The 18,638-nt window shown below is 36.6% G+C and overlaps 1 protein-coding gene across 1 annotated transcript in view; it reads right to left on the bottom strand.

The window, feature by feature from the left end:
- Positions 1-18,638, bottom strand: part of CPS1 (carbamoyl-phosphate synthase 1) — a 142,165-nt gene that overhangs the window by 35,848 nt on the left and 87,679 nt on the right. The window contains exons 22-27 of the mRNA XM_027122405.1: positions 12,407-12,548; positions 11,004-11,069; positions 10,490-10,553; positions 8,640-8,821; positions 2,056-2,250; positions 1,568-1,635 (exon numbers count right to left, since the gene is read on the bottom strand). Coding sequence (XP_026978206.1) covers positions 1,568-1,635; positions 2,056-2,250; positions 8,640-8,821; positions 10,490-10,553; positions 11,004-11,069; positions 12,407-12,548 — 717 coding nt within the window. The remainder of the gene's footprint in view (positions 1-1,567; positions 1,636-2,055; positions 2,251-8,639; positions 8,822-10,489; positions 10,554-11,003; positions 11,070-12,406; positions 12,549-18,638) is intronic.

The raw sequence follows: 18,638 nt of genomic DNA on the forward strand, positions 1-18,638 counted from the left end.
CAACCTCTAGTTCCAGACTAGGCTAAGTAAGAAGGTGTCTCTTTCTACATTGAGACTTTATGTAATCAACAGGACAATCAACCAAAGTAAAAAGTCCCCAAAGTTGGGGACGAGGAAGGGGGGTGGGACATGTGATAATGCCCAAAGAGAACCATGGTAGCTCTTAGCAGTGGCACATCCCCAAGGTCCAGCCTTTCTGATTTATTGTTTTAACTCTCTTCTGGTTCCAGGTAACACTTATACTGTAACAGGATTCATCCCAGGATCTAGCTTTCTAAACTTGTGTCTTCAGAGTTCATTACCCATAGCTGATCTTAACCCACAACTATGCTGTCAAAGCAGGTCATTCTACTATCTCAGCTGGGTTACTGAAGAATCAACTTTTTAGTAACATTTGCAAATATAATGTACGGTATCTGACTGAAATGTATTCAGCTGTGTCCTTTCAAATTCTTGAGAAAGAATACTATCTGAAATCAATTTACTCTGAATTTTGGCATTTTCAGAGTGGGATGGGAGGGGAGGAAAGAAGGAAGACTAAGCAGAAGGGAAGAAATAAGGAAGAAAAATATCACTTTCCACTTCCTTTTAAAAGTAACTTTTTCTTCACCTTTTCTAGTATATTGCAAATTTTATGCTTGAAGAGCTTTCAATTTCTTCATCTATTTAAGACATGAAGGCTAAGGTCCTAAAGACGCTGATAATTCACAGTATAGGGAACTAAAAGAAAGATACGGATCGCAATGATGTGAGGGAGCACAGTAGTCAGAGTGACCCCCCCTTAAGTGCCTGTGTTGTTTAAATTAACGTACATTAACACCTCAGAGAAGCAGTAGAATTGGACTGTGGTTTACACAGAATGTCACTTAAAGAAAAAGGAAAGTTTCCCACCTCACTTGAAATTTTTCATTATTTTAAAGGATCCCATCTCACATTCCATTTACACTTTCAAATTGTGCACAACAAATTACGTTTCTCTTATTATCCCCTGTTCAGTGAAGTAGCTCTTTATATGTGGTAACATCTGAAGAGAGTGACAATTGACGACTTCTCCTTTGATGACAGAACTTAGTTTCAAAGTTTATTATAAAAGACACTGTCCATGAACTCCAACATTGTAATTCATTTATTTAAAAAATCTAATCTCAAAAAAAAAAAAAATTCAAACCATAGGCACCATCGGAAGGTGCTGACAACAGTCAAAGATAAGCTGTCATTTCTGGGTATCAGAGAACAGATGCTGGTGAGAGATATCCCAAGTTTGTTTTGTTTTGTTTTTTTAAATTGTCCTCTTCTCTAATGTAAAGGTATCCTCCTCCATTTGGCAAGGAGATGCCCTAAGCCATGCTCCTAAGATGTAGGATTGGAGACACTGTGTTGTCACTCCCTGAAGGAAAAGCATTAGGCTGAAGAACTGTGCACAGGTCTTCACTCTGGCTGTGTTGGTATGGGGATTGTCGATGGATTTACGAATTACTACACATCAAAGCCTAGTGCTGTTAGCATACAGAATGCAGTTCTGTGTCTCCTGACTTTTAAATAATAGTTTTAGAAAACAATATATTACCTCAAAACATAGGAAGGTCTCAACAAGCAGGGGTAGCCCACTGACTTCGCAAATTCCAATGCCTCATTCTAATTAATAGAAACAACAACAACAAAATGCATGAATAGTTTAAAATATGCAATAAAAATGCAGAATGGTATCGTTAGAACAAGTGGTAACCCAACTCCTTTTATTCTTTCTCCCAAAAGACACCACTAAAATGTAAACTGGACACCAAAATACATAAAACTTCTAGTTTCTAATTCTAAATATCAAGTCTAGTTCAAAAATAGTTTGAACTTCTTTTCATTGTTGGAATCAGTGAGAATACTCCTATCAATTTATAACCAGCATTTAACTGCAATCATGGAAATTCAGCAACTTTAAAGTAAATTCACTGAGCGTCGTGCATTCTCTCTGCCCTGCAGTTAGCATCTGCGGTAGTTAACATTTAGGTTACGACTCTTCAAAATGGAACATTAAAAACAGACTCGTGTTTCTCTCCTTACCAAAGTGTTAACAGCTTTCCATGGTGCCTGAGACACCTTCAGCTCATCCAAGACAGCTGAGAAGATGGAGCGATCCTCAGCCCTGTCGATCTGCAGAGGGCTCGTGCCCATGATCTTGACACCGTTCTTGTACAGGGGGACTGCCAGGTTGTTTGGAATCTGGCCCCCGACTGATATGATACAGCCACCACATGCCTGAAAAAGATGTCCTCGATATCAGCCACTGGATAATGAACAACTGTGCTAATACTGCCTCTGTTGCCTTCCTGAGAATGCTGAATGAACATGACTGTGATATTTTCATTATTCCCATCAATGAATATATTGTTATGCCACAAAGAGGTAAACGGATTTAGTCCTGACTTTCCAGGCACTTACCTGCTAAAGTCTTTGTAAGACTCCCATACAACTAACTACACATGATAACCATGTAAGACTCCCATAAAACTACACGTGATTACCGTACACGACTTCCATACAGCTGCATGTAAACGTGTGACATTTGCATGTGTGGCAATTAAAAGAAAATTAAGTCAATGAACATTTCCATCCTGTACTTTACATTATAATCAACTAATTCTTGAACTACTGTTGTAATTTCTTAAACGGATACAGATCTCTCCTTTTGACATTCCCCTCTGCTGTTCTTCTCCACCCCAGCACTTCACATTCAGATTAATCATTCAAAAGACTGCTTCACCAAGTTACTCCTATACTCGGAGTTCTCCAAAGGTTTCCTTTGCCTAAAGGATATAGTGTTAACTCATTAGCACTGGGGCCATCAAGACTTTCCAATCTTATCTATGATCACTCCTGTCAGCCCCAGGAAAACCACCTACCCACTGTCCCCACCTTCATGCATTCCCACCAGCAAGCTTTCTCACCTCCACGTAATCTTTCCCTGCCTGCTTCCTTTCTCCCTTCTCCTTTCCCTTATCAATTTTCTAACCATCCCTAAAGTCCAGTCTAAATCCTACCTCTCATTGTGACATCCTGCCTCCTTTACTGCTGCTTGGTACCTGTCTACAGTACCCAGAACTCATTTTAATTCCTATTTCCTTACTATTTGCCTTACAAGCAGTCCCTGAATCGTTAAACTTAATCTCCTATGAGCAGTCAAAACTCCAAGATTTTTTTCTTAAAAGCCCACCAGATCTCAAATGTTCTTGAGACTAGTGGTATAGAGGTGAGGGTGAGCCAAAGAGGGATGGTGGGGAATTGGGTTTGGACTTAAGTCCCTCCTCTTCTTGGTTCCCTCCGTGAAACTCTCCCTGAGGTTCAATCTTCTTGTCTGTAAAATTAGGATAATACCTGCCTACTTCATAAGGTTCCTATGTATGTAGATCAAATAAGATAATAAACATTAAAGGTGTTACTACATTATAAGACATTATTATTTATATTAGAAAATATTACAATATCTGACAGGCCATTGATCTGGGCGTAATTTGTGTTTGCTTTAATGACCTACTAATGAATGTTGCTGAAGTGATACCTATGTGCCAAAGGTATTTTGTCATTATTTGAAGTTATTCTGAAATATTTTTTAAAGGGATGAAGCTCATTTCTCTCTGATAAGAGAAATTACGTACTGCCTAAGCAAACACCCTGCAATTGAGTGCTTAAATTCATTGTAAACATTATGGAAAATAACAGTCCACATTTCTGCATATTTATAAGTACACTTAAACTGCTTTTATCGTCATTTTTTATGTTCAATATCCATTTTTTGCAAAACCTTTAATAAATATTATTCTCTTAACTATAGTATTTTTATTTGCTTATTATTTTTAGTTTATTAGCAGCATTAATATTTTAGAAGCCTAGAAACGAATTCCTCAATTAAATATATAGAAAAGTCTCTTATGTGCAAGACTTCAAAATAAATTCTAAAATTAAGGGAGAAGTAGCCAGTTAGCAAATATCAGAGTCAATTGGACTAAATAGGTACTTACAGTTGAATAAAAAGGCTCTAAGTAATAAATATATCAATATTTTCAAAAACAACTCTATGGAATTGATTTTTATTTTTCAATAAATCAACACATTTAAAAACAATAATAATATGCACTGCTACTATTTACTAAATACATTACTGTATACCCTAGACGATGTTTTGACTTTCATGGTCATGGTATCACTTTGAGGCAGTTATTACTATCCCCATTTTGCAGTTAAATAAACTGAGGCTTGGTGAAGGTGAAATGACTTGCCCATTTTTCTCATCTAGCAAATACAGACTTACTTGAACTCAATTCTACGTATTGTAAAGCAGTTATGCTTACCTAATATACCAAATCTTTGAATCTGAAGCTAACCCTGTTTTTCTGGTTGGTTTCAAAGGTAGTGAATGTTAGAAGTTAGTAGAAGAGCAATTTCTAAAACACTCTTTTTGGAAAGTGGTAGATAGAAAAACATTCACTGCAAAACCCTATTCTCGTCTTTGACCTCCAGAAATAAAGACCATCATTTGGAAGACAAATCACATCCATAGGAATGTTTTAGAGTAATGGTGTGATGGTTTGTGCAGGTTTTGCCTGTACAGCAAAGAGAATTCAGTAGAAGAGAACATTTATGGGATGAAGTTAATAGATGAGAGTTTTGTGGAAGAATTTTATCTTAAATTGGCCCCAACTCCAAGCACAGAACTTGTAGGGACTTAGGGAAGAGAATCTGGTATCCCACACAGATAAATTATTATCATACATATTGATACAATCACACAAATAGCTTCAAGTAACTTTCTGAAATAAAATATTCTAAAATTCAGATTTGTTTCCCAGATTTCCAAATACTTTAGGCCTAAAGTAATTCCATTAGTGTCCCAAAGTTCTACCAATGTTACCTAGATTTGTTTGTAGTATTTTTACCCAGCTTAGTTTCTTAGTTTTTTAAACCTGATATCACAAAGCTAAGGTATCACTGCACAAAAACATTTCTGAAATAATCTTTAACCTGAAATTTATTTTTAGCAGTGAGGAATGAAAAGAAAATTCTTCAAATTTATTTGAGAACATCTCAATTTCCCTTAGACACTAATCTCTTTGGTCAGTCCTTATTTTTATAAACAAATTAAATGCTGTATTATTGACAGAATACAATGTAAGAAAACTTGTCTTACTAACAGAAATAGCATTTACTTCATCAAAAAATAGCCTTGATTTTTGTAATTTCATGTATTATCTCTAATGTACAAGCCTCCACTATTTATATTCTGTCAGTGAGGTTGATCATGCACTATTTTTTAGTAATTTGCATTTTAGTAAAACATTTTTAACATTTCAGACAGAATCTTAAGCTTATACTTAATTACAATTAAACCAAATGCTAGGAATGAACCGCAATCCTGGTTTAGAGTGATGCATTACCTGATGGGTTCTGCCTGTCACTAATTAATGTCTGTCACTCTTTCATTCACTTAACTCAAGTTGTAGTAGAGGTACCATTGTCTACATATACATATGGTATTAGGTGTTAAAAATAGGAGAATTATATCATTAAGCAGAGTACATATCTATGGGGTAGGATCCAGTAAATTATACATCATAAAAGCAAGAAAAATTGTATAATCAGGACTCAAATCAGACAGGGACATGGTAAGGTGTCAAATATGTTGCCTGGTATTTTTGTTTGTTTGTTTTGAATACTTGAATTGTATTTATTTTTTTATACAGCAGGTTCTTATTAGTCATCCATTTTATACGCATCAGTGTATACAAGTCAATCCCAATCGCCCAATTCATCACACCCCCACCCCCAACCCCCGCAGCTTTCCCCCCTTTGTGTCCACACGCTTGTTCTCTACATCTGTGTCTCAACTTCTGCCCTGCAAACTGGTTCATCTGAACCATTTTTCTAGGTTTCACATATATGTGTTAATATATGATATTTGTTTTTCTCTTTCTGACTTACTTCACTCTGTATGACAGTCTCTAGATCCATCCACGTCTCTACAAATGACCCAATTTCATTCCTTTTTATGGCTGAGTAATATTCCATTGTGTATATGTACCACACTCACACACCAAAACATAAAAGATAAAAATGCAAATCTCTTCTCAGGGAGCAGAACTCATGAGCACAGTCATAAGGAATTAATGACTTCAGTTTAAAGGGTTGCTCTTTATAAAGTTAAAAAAAAAATGTCTGCAGCCAAAGGGATATATCGCTATAACATTTTCTCTTAAAAAAAAAAAAAAGAACAAGTGGGAAGGAGATTTTGGCATTTCTAGTATCTCCTCTCACTCAACTTCTGATCAAGACCTCCCTCCAAAGCAGCCTGCTTTACTCACAGGCCACGTCACTTTTCTGACTTCCCCTTAATGGTTTCTTCAGAGGTGCTTCTTTGATTCCATGGAAACAGGCTTGCTCCTGAACTAGACCAAGAGACCTGGACCAAGGGACCTATCATATTTTCTATCATCCCATGTAGCTATGTATGCTTGGGAAAGCCTATTGCCCTTCTAAGTGACTCAAATGTGTGCTTTTAAATAAGTTTAGACGTGCTTCCAATTTTCCGCAAATTTACAGCTGAATGCCTCAGTGCCTTCAGAATCTCTAGGGGCATCCGAGGTCGAATAAGGGCAGCCTTCCGAAGGTTGAGGCACACCCGGTATGAGGGACAATGCTTGTAAAGCCTGCTGTGAGGAGACACACAACAAGGGAACACATACACAAATATATGTACATATGTGTATGATATGTGCATATGATATATAACATTTCTTGTGGGGTAGTTTAAAGGATACATCAATGGCATATTGTTCTTATGTTCTTCAACATAACATTTACAATTACCTTATTATATATAGTAGCACTATAAAAACCAATTAGCTTCAAATAGGGCCAATTTATTTATTTCTATCATACTGAATTCAGTTATAGTAAAAGGACCTCATTATCATCCATATGTAACTGCATCCAAAGGCAGTTGTAGAAGTTTTTCATCTTTCCTCAAACCATTTCATGGGGAAATAATTAATTATGTGTGTAAAACACCTGCTGCTACTGCTTGTAATGCTTGTTAACATTTTTAAAACAATTATGTAACTTTTCACATATTACGTCATGGATTCCAGTTTTATTTTAATGTCTTAAATGTAGGGACCTGGTTTTATAGCTCTCTATCCTGCTGAACCTGATTTTTAAAAGGTATTCAAGAAATATTTGCAGAATGTACTTGTTTTGATCCCCACTTATGTGTCTAAAATGAATTAAAAAATCATTAGAAACATCAGGTCAGAGAGAGAACTAAAAATTGTGTATATTCTACCTAATGGTTCAGTTTCATTATATTACAATATTAGTAGGCCAGGCCTAAATATTGATAGAAAAACATGATGATACATCAATTTTAAATTTGTCTATATTTTTCTTCATAATAATAAAATCATTACAGTGTTCTAGCACAATACTTTATACTTGACAATGTGATCTCAACTACAAATCTCATGTTGCCTTCACAATACCTGCATGTAGAACATTTAAACACTCATATGATTCATAAACAAAAAAAAAGATGAAGCCCAGAGAATTTATATAACTGGCCCAAAAAAATGAATTTTCAAGTCAACAATTTAAGTCTTGCAGCTCCAAGTTAGAATATTTTTTTCCTTAAGTGACCATATTTTGTACATAGGGATAATTCTCTGTAGTAGGAAATGAATTACAATAACATCAAAAGGCACAACTATTGGACATCACTCTAAAATTTTCAAGTAGGTTTTTTTTTTTTTTTTTTTTGCAGTACGCGGGCCTCTCACTGTTGTGGCCTCTCCCGTTGTGGAGCACAGGCTCCGGACGCGCAGGCTCAGTGGCCACGGCTCACGGGCCCAGCCGCTCCGTGGCATGTGGGATCTTCCCGGACCGGGGCACGAACCTGCGTCCCCTGCATCGGCAGGCGGACTCTCAACCACTGTGCCACGAGGGAAGCCCCAAATAGGTATTCTTTTAATTGTAAGCTAACTTGTTCTACAGACTTACAGTAACCTGGGATCATATAAATCCACAGTGAAGATACACTCAATAATATTGGAGTGGAGATGGAAGAGCTACTTAAGAGCAAGCTATAAAGGCACCAAAATCATTCAGAATGAACTCACTGATTTTAAATTGAAGACTACTGGCTTCATCTGATAGCATAAAGAATTAACCAGTCCTCTGTGAACGACTGACTGTCTCCTCTGAGAACTGGTCATCATTAAACTGCAACAGCACGTGAACTAGAGAGACTCGGCTGCTTATCTATGTCTACATGACCAATTAAATCATTTTGCAGAATATTTATTGGGGCTGTCTTGTGCTAATTAATATGTATCGGGCACATGTTACCAAGAAGAATTTTCAGTAGAGCTAGAATGCTTAGAAAGAAAAAGTGAATTTTATATGAAAAATAATTACTCTGTGCCAGGGCCTCAAGAATCTAAGGCTAGGTGATTCTTTTTAGAGTTTTACTACGAAATTAGACAATGGAAGACACCGGCAGCTCTTTCTCCTAAGGGGAATTGTAATGTAAATCTACATACATGAATACACATATATAAAGTATGCACTGCATATATTTTTCTCTCTTTTTTTTTTTTTACCTCCTGATGATAGATGTCTAGGATTCTCTCCAAAGACAACTCTTCAAAGTACAGTTTGTCACACTCATCAAAGTCCGTGCTCACGGTCTCGGGGTTACAGTTCACCACCACTGTCTTCTTGCCAAGTTGACGCAGAGTGCGGATACTGGAGACAGCACACCAATCAAATTCCACGCTGCTGCCTGCAGAGACCATGAGATTAGGGAAAGGGGGGAAGAGAAGCCTGAAGTTACCGCACAAAGAGAAGCAGAAATATATTGCCAATCAGTCCAGGCTAAGGGAGCTAATGCCCTTTTAAAACTCCAAAATATAAAGGTGAGATCTATTATGCACACTATATTATTAGTAGTAAAAACAGGGACTAATTAAACTACGACACGTTGGCTTGTTTTGTACGCTAAATTCTGCAAGAGGTAATCTCCATATTCAAAGCATTCAGAATCTGAAAGTTAATGGGAGATAACTGTAATAATAATTTTAAAAACCTCATTTACTGAAAAGAAACTCCAAGTGAACATATTGACCTCAGTACACAAAAGTAGTTACGTTAGAGATCAAAATACTTGAGTTCTTATTTCAGTCCTTCCACTTACCCTGTTGTCTGAGGGCCAAACCCAATGATCCCTGAGGTGCCTTGCAGCTCTGACATATCTTGATTGATTGGAAAGCCCTGGCCTTTCCAACCATATCCTTTTACGCTTGGCAAGGCCACCCCATGCAGAGTGAGCGACCTTCTAGGAAGTAATCTGAAGTATAACAATGGCCTAAATGCCTCAAAATATCACCTCTACTGGGATGCCATAGAACTGAAAGTTCTGGGATTTGTACTAATCCTTTGCATTAGGACTTTGTCTCCTAAAAATTCTTATGGGAATAATAAGTTGTCCAAATATAGTAGCATGTTAAATCTCACTATCAATTAAGTATGCACTTGATTATCAGCTCAGCTAATCTTTCCTAGGCCCTAAAGTAATGTAGAATTGTTGCATAAAGGTTTTGAGAAGAGAAGGGTAGATCCTGGTGAAGGCGTCCAGACCATTTAGCCATAAGATAACTGAAGCGGCAAAGGTATACTTTTGACCTACTTTAAGATCTGGCCAAAACTTGGCAAACTACCATATCCTAAAGCACTTAGTTAATTGTAAAAACTATAATAAACTATGCTTAAAGTAACAAAACAAGACCACATACACTTAAATCATATATTTCATCATTTCCATATTAGAACACCTTGCAGAGACAAAATGTTAGATATACTTATTAAGAAACATCATTGTCTATTTAAATATATACTTTGTAACTGTAATAGATCTTGATTCATTATTAAATATTCAGTTTTAAGTGACTGGGAGAAATACAACAATTTCTCGTGAGAATGTTTTAATTAAATTATGTAATACTCTTCCTGTGCCCCAAAGAGAAGAGCTCTTTGCATCTAATGTCAACACAAGTCATATGTTAGGTCAGACAATGGGTCTACAAATATAATTACTGGCTGATGTATAAAGTTCTTGAGCAAATATAGATCTTTGTGAAAAACTATGCGGGAAGAGAAAAAGTCAAAGTGTAATTCATTCCCCAGTAAGAGGCTCAATTTAGTTCATGAGGATGAAAATGATAAAGGGATGACATGATAAAATGAAAGAAGATGGAATCTGTGGTTGAGACCCACATTTGAGTCCTACTTCTACCACTTAATAGATGTATAAGTTGGGCTACATGTCTCTGAACCTCTGTTTCCTAATTTGTAAAATTTTTATTATGACAGCATTTGGTTTACATAGTTCTTAGAATGGAATTAACATGGATGAAACTGAAAAAGCCTTTGTAAATATAAGTTATCACTTTACCAATGTGATATGGACCACAGCCCAGTACCATCATTCCATGTTCATCAAAACTGATATCATGCTCCTGAGGGGAAAAAAAAGTTAAGATGTGGAAATTATTACATTATTCTTCCCTCTATTTAAACTGTGTCCTGTCTTTGAGTGTGTCTTTCCCATTCTTCCTCTTGCTGATAAGCATCCTCTATTAGTCTTTGGGAACCCATAAGTATAAAGTGTTATACAAGCCCTACTTATTCATTAAAAAATTATTCAATATTTTTAATTAGATAGTCATGAGAAAACAGCATAAGTGTATGATCATGTAACCACTGTCTTTATCTCTTCACTTGTTTGATTTCATCATCTTAGGGCAGTTCTTAAAAGATTGGGTACAGAAACATATCATCACATTCAACTCACATGATGTCACTGTTTATTACTAGATAACCAAAGACACACAAAACGTATATTCCCCCACGTGGACCATTTACTAAATCTAGAGCTTTCTGCATTATAGAAGTTTGGCAGTTCCTACCTGACCATTGTAGGTAACATAGAGGTAGTTTGTTACTGATGGGTATTCTGCAGCCAGTGTATCAATCTGCAAGATAAAATAAATAAATACTTACATACATAGGGATTTTTACTCCCCTTATTATAATTATTTTTCAAGGATGCTGTGGATTTTTTTTCTGTTCTGCATTCATATCCCTTTAACGTCCATTACTATCAAATATAAAGACAAGAAAAAGGTATGTACAATCCAATTGCTTTCTAATGCTAAAAGTGAGAGGGGAGAAAAAAATAATGACACAATTTAGCTATCACTTGGGCAATGAATGACAATACGCATTCCAGAGCAACAGATCATTACATAGTACCTCTCAGGAACACAATAAGGTGGTCATATAGTCAACTGGTTATCAGGAAAACTTACCCAACCAGCTGTCTAAAGCAACTGCAAATAAAACCTAAAATCAAAGCAAAATGACCTATATATAAGGATGTCTTTGGTTTGCAAATTAATGCATAGGATTTAAGTTACCTATGGCACTGAGCAATGGGATGACATAAATACCACAAAGCATGAGGAAGAAGGGAAGGGGACAAGATCTCATTGAACATATTTGGAAAGAGTAAATCAATTCAGCTCTCAAGGGCCAGGAGCTCAGCTTAGTGAGCAAGAATTTGGCGCTGACAGGGCAAACTAATGTAAGGCAAGTGAGAAGGAAGAAAGATAATAATTGCTGAGTAGAAAATATTCGGCCTCAAGCCTGAGACCTAAGGTTATGTGTGTGCCCCCTGAGCACATGGGGAAAAGCCAATGATTTTAAAGGACAAAAACCAGCTGGTGGTACTTTAAGCCAAAGCATCTCTTCTACTAAAGACCCAAAAAAACTCACAACAGTACACCTATGAAAATTCTTGTGTGATTGTCATGAATACTAGATGAGCTCATTATGCCCAACCCTAACACAATGAATACTAAATGAACCATAATGATGGGGCACTTAAAATAAAGTATTACCCTGTAAAAAGTCAGTGCCAAAAGAGATGACTATTCTTTTCAAGAGGGTCAGTCACTACGCTAGGGCATTTCAAGTCCTTCTATTATGCTAAGGATTTCTCTTACTACAGATATATTTGCACGTGGGTCAAAAAGTAGAGGAGAGGTCATTTTGATTTTTGTTTTTCATTTAGGCCAAGAAAATCATGTACTCACTCTTCCCTTTATATCCCAGTGTCCCTTCCTCCTTTCCCCTTTAAAGCATAAATCAATCCTGTGCTGAATAAAATAAGTGACGTCATGGGCATCAATTGAAAAAGTAAAATCACTTTCGAATTCGCCCCTTTTTATTGAAAATGGCTCTATGAATTGGTGCCTACATTTCACCCAAGAAATCCTGGGAAGAAAGAAAAACTCCTTTTCTCCTTTACCTGTTTAACCCAAGGATGAATGTTTTTCTTTAACCTCAGCTCCCTTGTCTGCGCCTCAGTCAGCCCGAGGCATTTTGAAATCTGCTTGTCTGAGAACCCAATCTCCTTTGCCTTTTTCAGGGTTTCTTCTGTAATGGACTCACTAGAATTTAATGAAAAAGAGGATTCAAGTTTAGACCAAACACAATAAGAAGAAGTGAACTATTCACTTTCAAAATCACCAAAGGCTCCTTATTTTCCAACTTCAACATACTTAGGTCTCCTGCCTTTTAAAAATACGCGAATAACCAACTAAATGGTCTAGCCTCTAGGAAGTCTACTATTTGCAATACTGACTTTCTCAAACATGTGGTTTCCCACTTTCACACCCTATGCACCCTCTTCTCTTCTTAATTCCTGAAAAGTGACTTCTGTACCAAGTGTCCTAATGAATTTGCTCTTTCAAAAATAATCAGAACCTCTTAAATCCAGGAGTCTTTCTTAATTTTCATTTTCTCAGTTTTTCAGCATATGTCCCTTTTGATGTTCCATTCTTTAAAAAGATATTTTTCTCTGGCAATAAGTTGCTTCTCACCCTACTTTATTACAACAATCATTTACTGTTTTTTTCCTCCAAGGCTCTATCCTCTGTTACCTGCTTACATCTGGCTACTTTCTCTCCCTTCCTAAATTTAGTCACTGTCATTGGCTCATAATGACTAGTTATCCTACATAACTAGTTGATGATTCCCAAATCCGTAGCCCCTTCTCCAGTGTCTGACCTGTGTTCCAGGTCTTTATGGGCTTTGAGAATTTCTTCATCTGCACATCCCAACATGGCATCAGACTGGGTGTCCTCTCCATAAACTGTCTCTATTTACTAATGTTACATATCTGTCTGTGTTGAGAAGATAGTTCTGTGATTTTATGATTATTTCCCACTGAAGCCAGATTTGTCTCCTCACTTTCCCCATGCTCATTTCCACAGTGTAGACACCACTCACGTTATTTCTCTCACCTGTAATGCCTTTGACATTCCTGTCACCCACCCATCTTCTCTCCAGCTCCCAGCTTCATAGGTCAGCTAAAGCCAGGGCTCATCCTCAAAGCCTTCTTAGTCTGCCCTAACTCACACACATCTTCCTGGGTTCTTAACTGACTCTTTTACAGGAGCTAGGGGCATAGTTGGAATCATACTGTTTAGCATGTATCATTTCCTGATATTTTTAATGTTTGTTAGCTTTTATTCAGCAGCCAGACATTTTTCCTGCTAGATTCAAGTTCCATGAGGGCAAAGAATACGTTTCGCTCATTTACTAGATTATTCCTAAAGCTTAGCTCACTGTCTGGTTCACAGACAGCATTCAATAAATATTTATTACATGAATGAAGGAAACTGTAACCCTAGAGTTTTTTTACTTTATAGAAAAGACAAAGAAGTTATTGAAATCAGTTTATAACTAGAATTCAAAATGTACACAAAATAATTTGCAAAGGGTTGAGTTACAGAAGAATTACATACTACTATAAAAGCATCTCTAACCAAATAGCTGTGGCCAACCTGTTTCAAGCAATAGTCAATATGATAAAATTCAGTTATAACAGTTTGATAGTCAATACAATGAAATTAAAATATAACAGTGTGTTGCCAGAGATCTAATAATAAATAAAACATTTTCATTGAAATTCTGCTAATAGAATGCAGTTGAATTAAACCTACTGCATTTTGTTCATTCTATCCTTCAATCTTCTTAATTTAATTAACTCATATTCTGAGTTTACAGAAGAAGCAAGATGGTACATTTAATAGCTACTTCTCTGGCTTTTTTATATCAGTGTTAGTTTGGATTTCTGAAGCTACAGGCCTTCCTAATCAATTCACTTTCTCTATGGTACATACTTTGTCTTGTCTCTCAAATCCATTATTTCTCCTAGTGAATTTAATTTCTTTTTTCCTATTCCCATTTTGATTTCTCAGTCTTCTCAAGTATTTGATAAGCATTCTCTCAGAACGACACATTTTCCTGTCAAATTCCTGAACACAGTCTATTAAGTATTATTGGTCACTTACTATGTGCCAAGCACTGTGCTACCTATCAAATATGGTAGCCACTAACCAAACATGACTATTTAAATTTAGATGCTAATTAGTTTAAAAGTTTTTAGATTATTCAGAGCCACACCTTCACTGGTCACATTTCAAGTGCTCAATAGCCATACAGACTAGTGCCTACTTTATTGGACAGTGCAGATTATAGAATATTTTATCATCACAGAAATTTCTACTAGACAGTGCTGCTCAAGACGATACAAAACAGTATTTGAGGCAATGCAGCGATAGAGAGTGATCCAAACATTTTGTGAAGAGATAAGCTGTGTAGTGCAATGTGAGGTCAGAGAAAGTAGACAACAATATGAGCGGTTGCACTTGCGAAATACTATGGCAGTAGAGGGATGAGAACAGAACCATCAAATACGCTCAGGTTTATACAGATGAAAGGAGTTGACAAGGCAAGGGCAACTGCATTCACAGTAATGTGAGGAAGCAATCGTGGCAGGCATAGGAACATACTGAGGATTTGTAGTTGGAAAGAGTTAGTAGGACATTGTGGATGGTGAAGGCGGGGCAACACTCACTGTCATTTCCTTCATTAGTGCTTTAACATTTAGTGAACAAGTGCTCTGTGTATCAGAGCACTGTCCTACGTATTTTGATGGAGAGATAAAATATCAAATCTCTACATTTAAGGAGATCAGAGTATATAAGAAGGCGAACAAATAGCCATTCCTCTGATAGCACAGTGAGAGGTGCTGTGAGGAAGTGCTCCCAGCTTCTACTGGGGAAGTCTGGAAAGGCTTTACCCAGCAGGTGACTGCTGAGCTTCTAAGCTTCTTGAAACACCCAAATTTGTGGTGTTTGCCTTTAGTTTAGCAAAAAAAAAAATGTTTGAGACAAAAGCAGAGGAAGGATTTGTTGTTGTTGTTGCTATTTGTTTTATAAAGGCGTATTTCTCCTCTCCTTGCCAACACTATATTCCTAAACCAGTTGCTCATTTGCTTATGTGCAAGTGTGCATGCAGCCTCAAAGTGGAAGTGTTTGACAAACAATTTTCCTAAATTAAAACTTTGGATGATGTATTTTTTTAATCATGAGTTTCCTGGATGGTTTCAAATCACGTTTACCTGTATGAGGAACGGCTACACATTTTCCCTGTGATCTGCAATCTTATTACAAACACAGGTACGAAGCTTGAGTTAGGTGGAGAAACACTGTGCATACAACACTGAGCCAATTCTTACCTGTAGATTTTTTTAGCTACCTGCCAGAGCATCTTCCCATCATTGTGGGATAGCAGTAAAAAGAAAAACAGGCAAAAATAAATAGATTTTCAATAAGACATTTCTTTATTCTTGCAAAAAACTATCTGAGGCAAAACCTATATTATGTTTCTATATCAACAACCACACTAACTAAAATGACTAAATGCTAACGCTGAACAGCGATGGTCTGGACACACATAAGAAACATGCCTTGAAAAGAACAATCACACCTATAATTATGACTATGGACTAGCACAAATGCAAGTTCTTCAAGTCCAAAGAAAACCAGAAGTAACGTATTTATCTTTAACTCTTCTGGTGAGATTTTTTTTTTTTTGCTTTGAATGATTTATTTTTTATTTCTTATTATATGGAGGATCAGTCAATTCTTCAAAGGCTGCTATATTGCTTTAAATAAAAATTATAAATAATGGTATTAAACAAACAAAAAAAGAAACCATTTAGATTCCTCAAATTTCTGTTAGGGATGCAGTAAATTTGCATTTGTTGTGTCCACATTCAGCAATGCAGTCTTTTCTATTGCTGAAATATGCATAATTCCTCTTATTCTTTTCCACCAAAAGAGTCCAGTAGAGCATATAAAGACATCTCCAGCAAATATACACAGTCTTCCTCCTCCACCCACCAAATAAAATTGGACTCTTACCAACAAACAAATTAAAAAAAATAGAAAAAGGAAGGCTGATGGATAGAATTGGCCTCGTGCATACAAAAGCAAAGTGAATTAATTTTGTGCTCAGCTCTACGGCAAAGCAATAGCTAAGACTAACTCAATCATTATTGCTCCCCATAGCATCCCCACCTCAGAGAGTTTTCATTATTTAAAGGGGATGCTGAGAAAAGCAACAGTAACACAAAATAATGAATGAGAGTTTCAGAATGGGGGTGAAAACTACTTCTCCATAGGCACCCGCTCAGGTGAGAGTTCTAAAACAGATGCTTCAAGCTAGACCTACAAAGTGCATGTTTTAAGCTCACAAGCTGATTCTCAGAATATTTTCTTGGTGAGCCAAAAACTGATTTAACTTTCACTCGATATTCAAATAACTAGATCAATAGCATGATATGATATTTAAACATCTTAAAATTAGGGTGTATTAAATTGGAATGGCATATGAATATATTCATGTTCATCTATTTCAACTTGAATGCAAATATTGGGTAGATATGTTCCTATGAAGTTCCAAGTAATATATCTTCTACAGTACTTCATTCATGGCTTCTCTGGTTATTAATTTCTACTCTTTAGACATGTTTATGAAATAGTGCAAAGCACTTTGCAATCCTCCTCCCTGAGAAAAGAGATGTTGATTCTGATCCACCATGGCAGTTACAAAGACACAGACAAGTTAGAGTTCTTTCCACGTCGATCATGGTCCTAATTCTGTGTGTTACCCCTAACTCCGAGACAGGACGTAGGTGGCCGCTCTCCATCATTTCCCTCATTCACTCTCTCCACTGTTTCTGCGTAACACAAGGTTGGCTGGCATGTCATTACACACAGAAGAAAATTCACTTCATTCCCTACTTGTTCTGATACAAAATTTTATTCTGAGTTCCATTATAATAAAATAAGAGAAGAGACAGTTTGAAGACATGATTCATTAGCTTTGCGCCAGTGATTTAGATAAGGTTAAACCTCTTCAGAGTCAAATACAAGATGAATCATCTTAAATGAACATAAAGCTCATTTAACAATGTGATTTAGATATATGCTTCTCATCTTTATCTGCCCATATTGAGGTGCCCCCATTTTGTCTGCTAAAAGGAATTCCCACCAGAGTGAGGTTTTTTTTTTATATCAAGCTAGGTAAAAGCTTGTTTTAGGGACAGGGCTATAATATTTCTATTTTTTTCAAGGGAAAATGAAAACCTTAATTTGGAACAAACTCAAAACAGAATAATTACTAAAAGAAAGATAAACACTGAATTTGTAATTCAAAACCATTTTAGAATCCTCAATAGGAAATGCTCCATTTACATTATATGGTAAATCGAGGAAGCATTATACCAAGAGAGAAATGTGCTCAGCTGAATGGAACATATTGCACTAAAGAACACAGTGTTAAAATATGTATAATAAATAAATTACCCTTCTGTTATTCGATATGTATTTGAGTATACTAGTATGTTTATCTTTACTCCTTTGAACATGAACACATTAAATCCATATTTCAGAACTGTGTCCTCTAAAATATACTACGTATACAAATTTTCCTTCCCCTACCAGCTTTCCTTGCTTTCAGACTTCAAGGGCAAACTCTTCAAAGGTTACACGTTCATCATTGCATAACAGATTCTAAACAATTAAACAAAGAAACCCAAATAGCTGTGAGCCTGGCCTTTTCATAATCTTCAGTTTCTCCCTACTTAGCAGCACCAAATGACAGTCTGAAATTTTAGAGGGGGAAAAACGTCTTAAAAATAGAAGATCAGACGTTTACACGCTCTGACATCACCTTTTAACGGTTAGACAGGATGGCTCAGCTTCTACAGCGAGAAGTCTCTCATGTGTTCTCCCCGTTTTATAAACAATATAAGCCTCTCTCTTTCTCCTCGACTTCCGATGTAGATTTTGTTGTTGTTGTTTAAAATTCTACCCTACCCTGTCATCTCTGAAGCTTCCGCCACTCACACTTAGTCTTCAATAATAAATGATAAAAGGAAATGGAATAAATTCCCCTTAATGAGGAAATTTTCACCTGGCACACAGGAGCTGGGGAAATCTCTTAACTGACTGGAGGAACGCCTGCAGCTTCGCAATTACCAGGGGAGCCCGCGTACTTCACTCGGTCCTCTCTTCCACTTGACTGGCTTTTATCTGATCCACCAACTCACAAGTAATACTAAACAAATTTCCCTCCAGATTGCACAAATTCTAATGTGAAAATGAGCACTCCACTTGGCCTAC

This window comes from Aethalodelphis obliquidens, unplaced genomic scaffold (assembly GCF_003676395.1).
Source record: "Aethalodelphis obliquidens isolate GAN/ISIS:26980383/991018 unplaced genomic scaffold, ASM367639v1 scaffold2, whole genome shotgun sequence".
NCBI classification, from domain to species: Eukaryota; Metazoa; Chordata; class Mammalia; order Artiodactyla; family Delphinidae; genus Aethalodelphis; species Aethalodelphis obliquidens.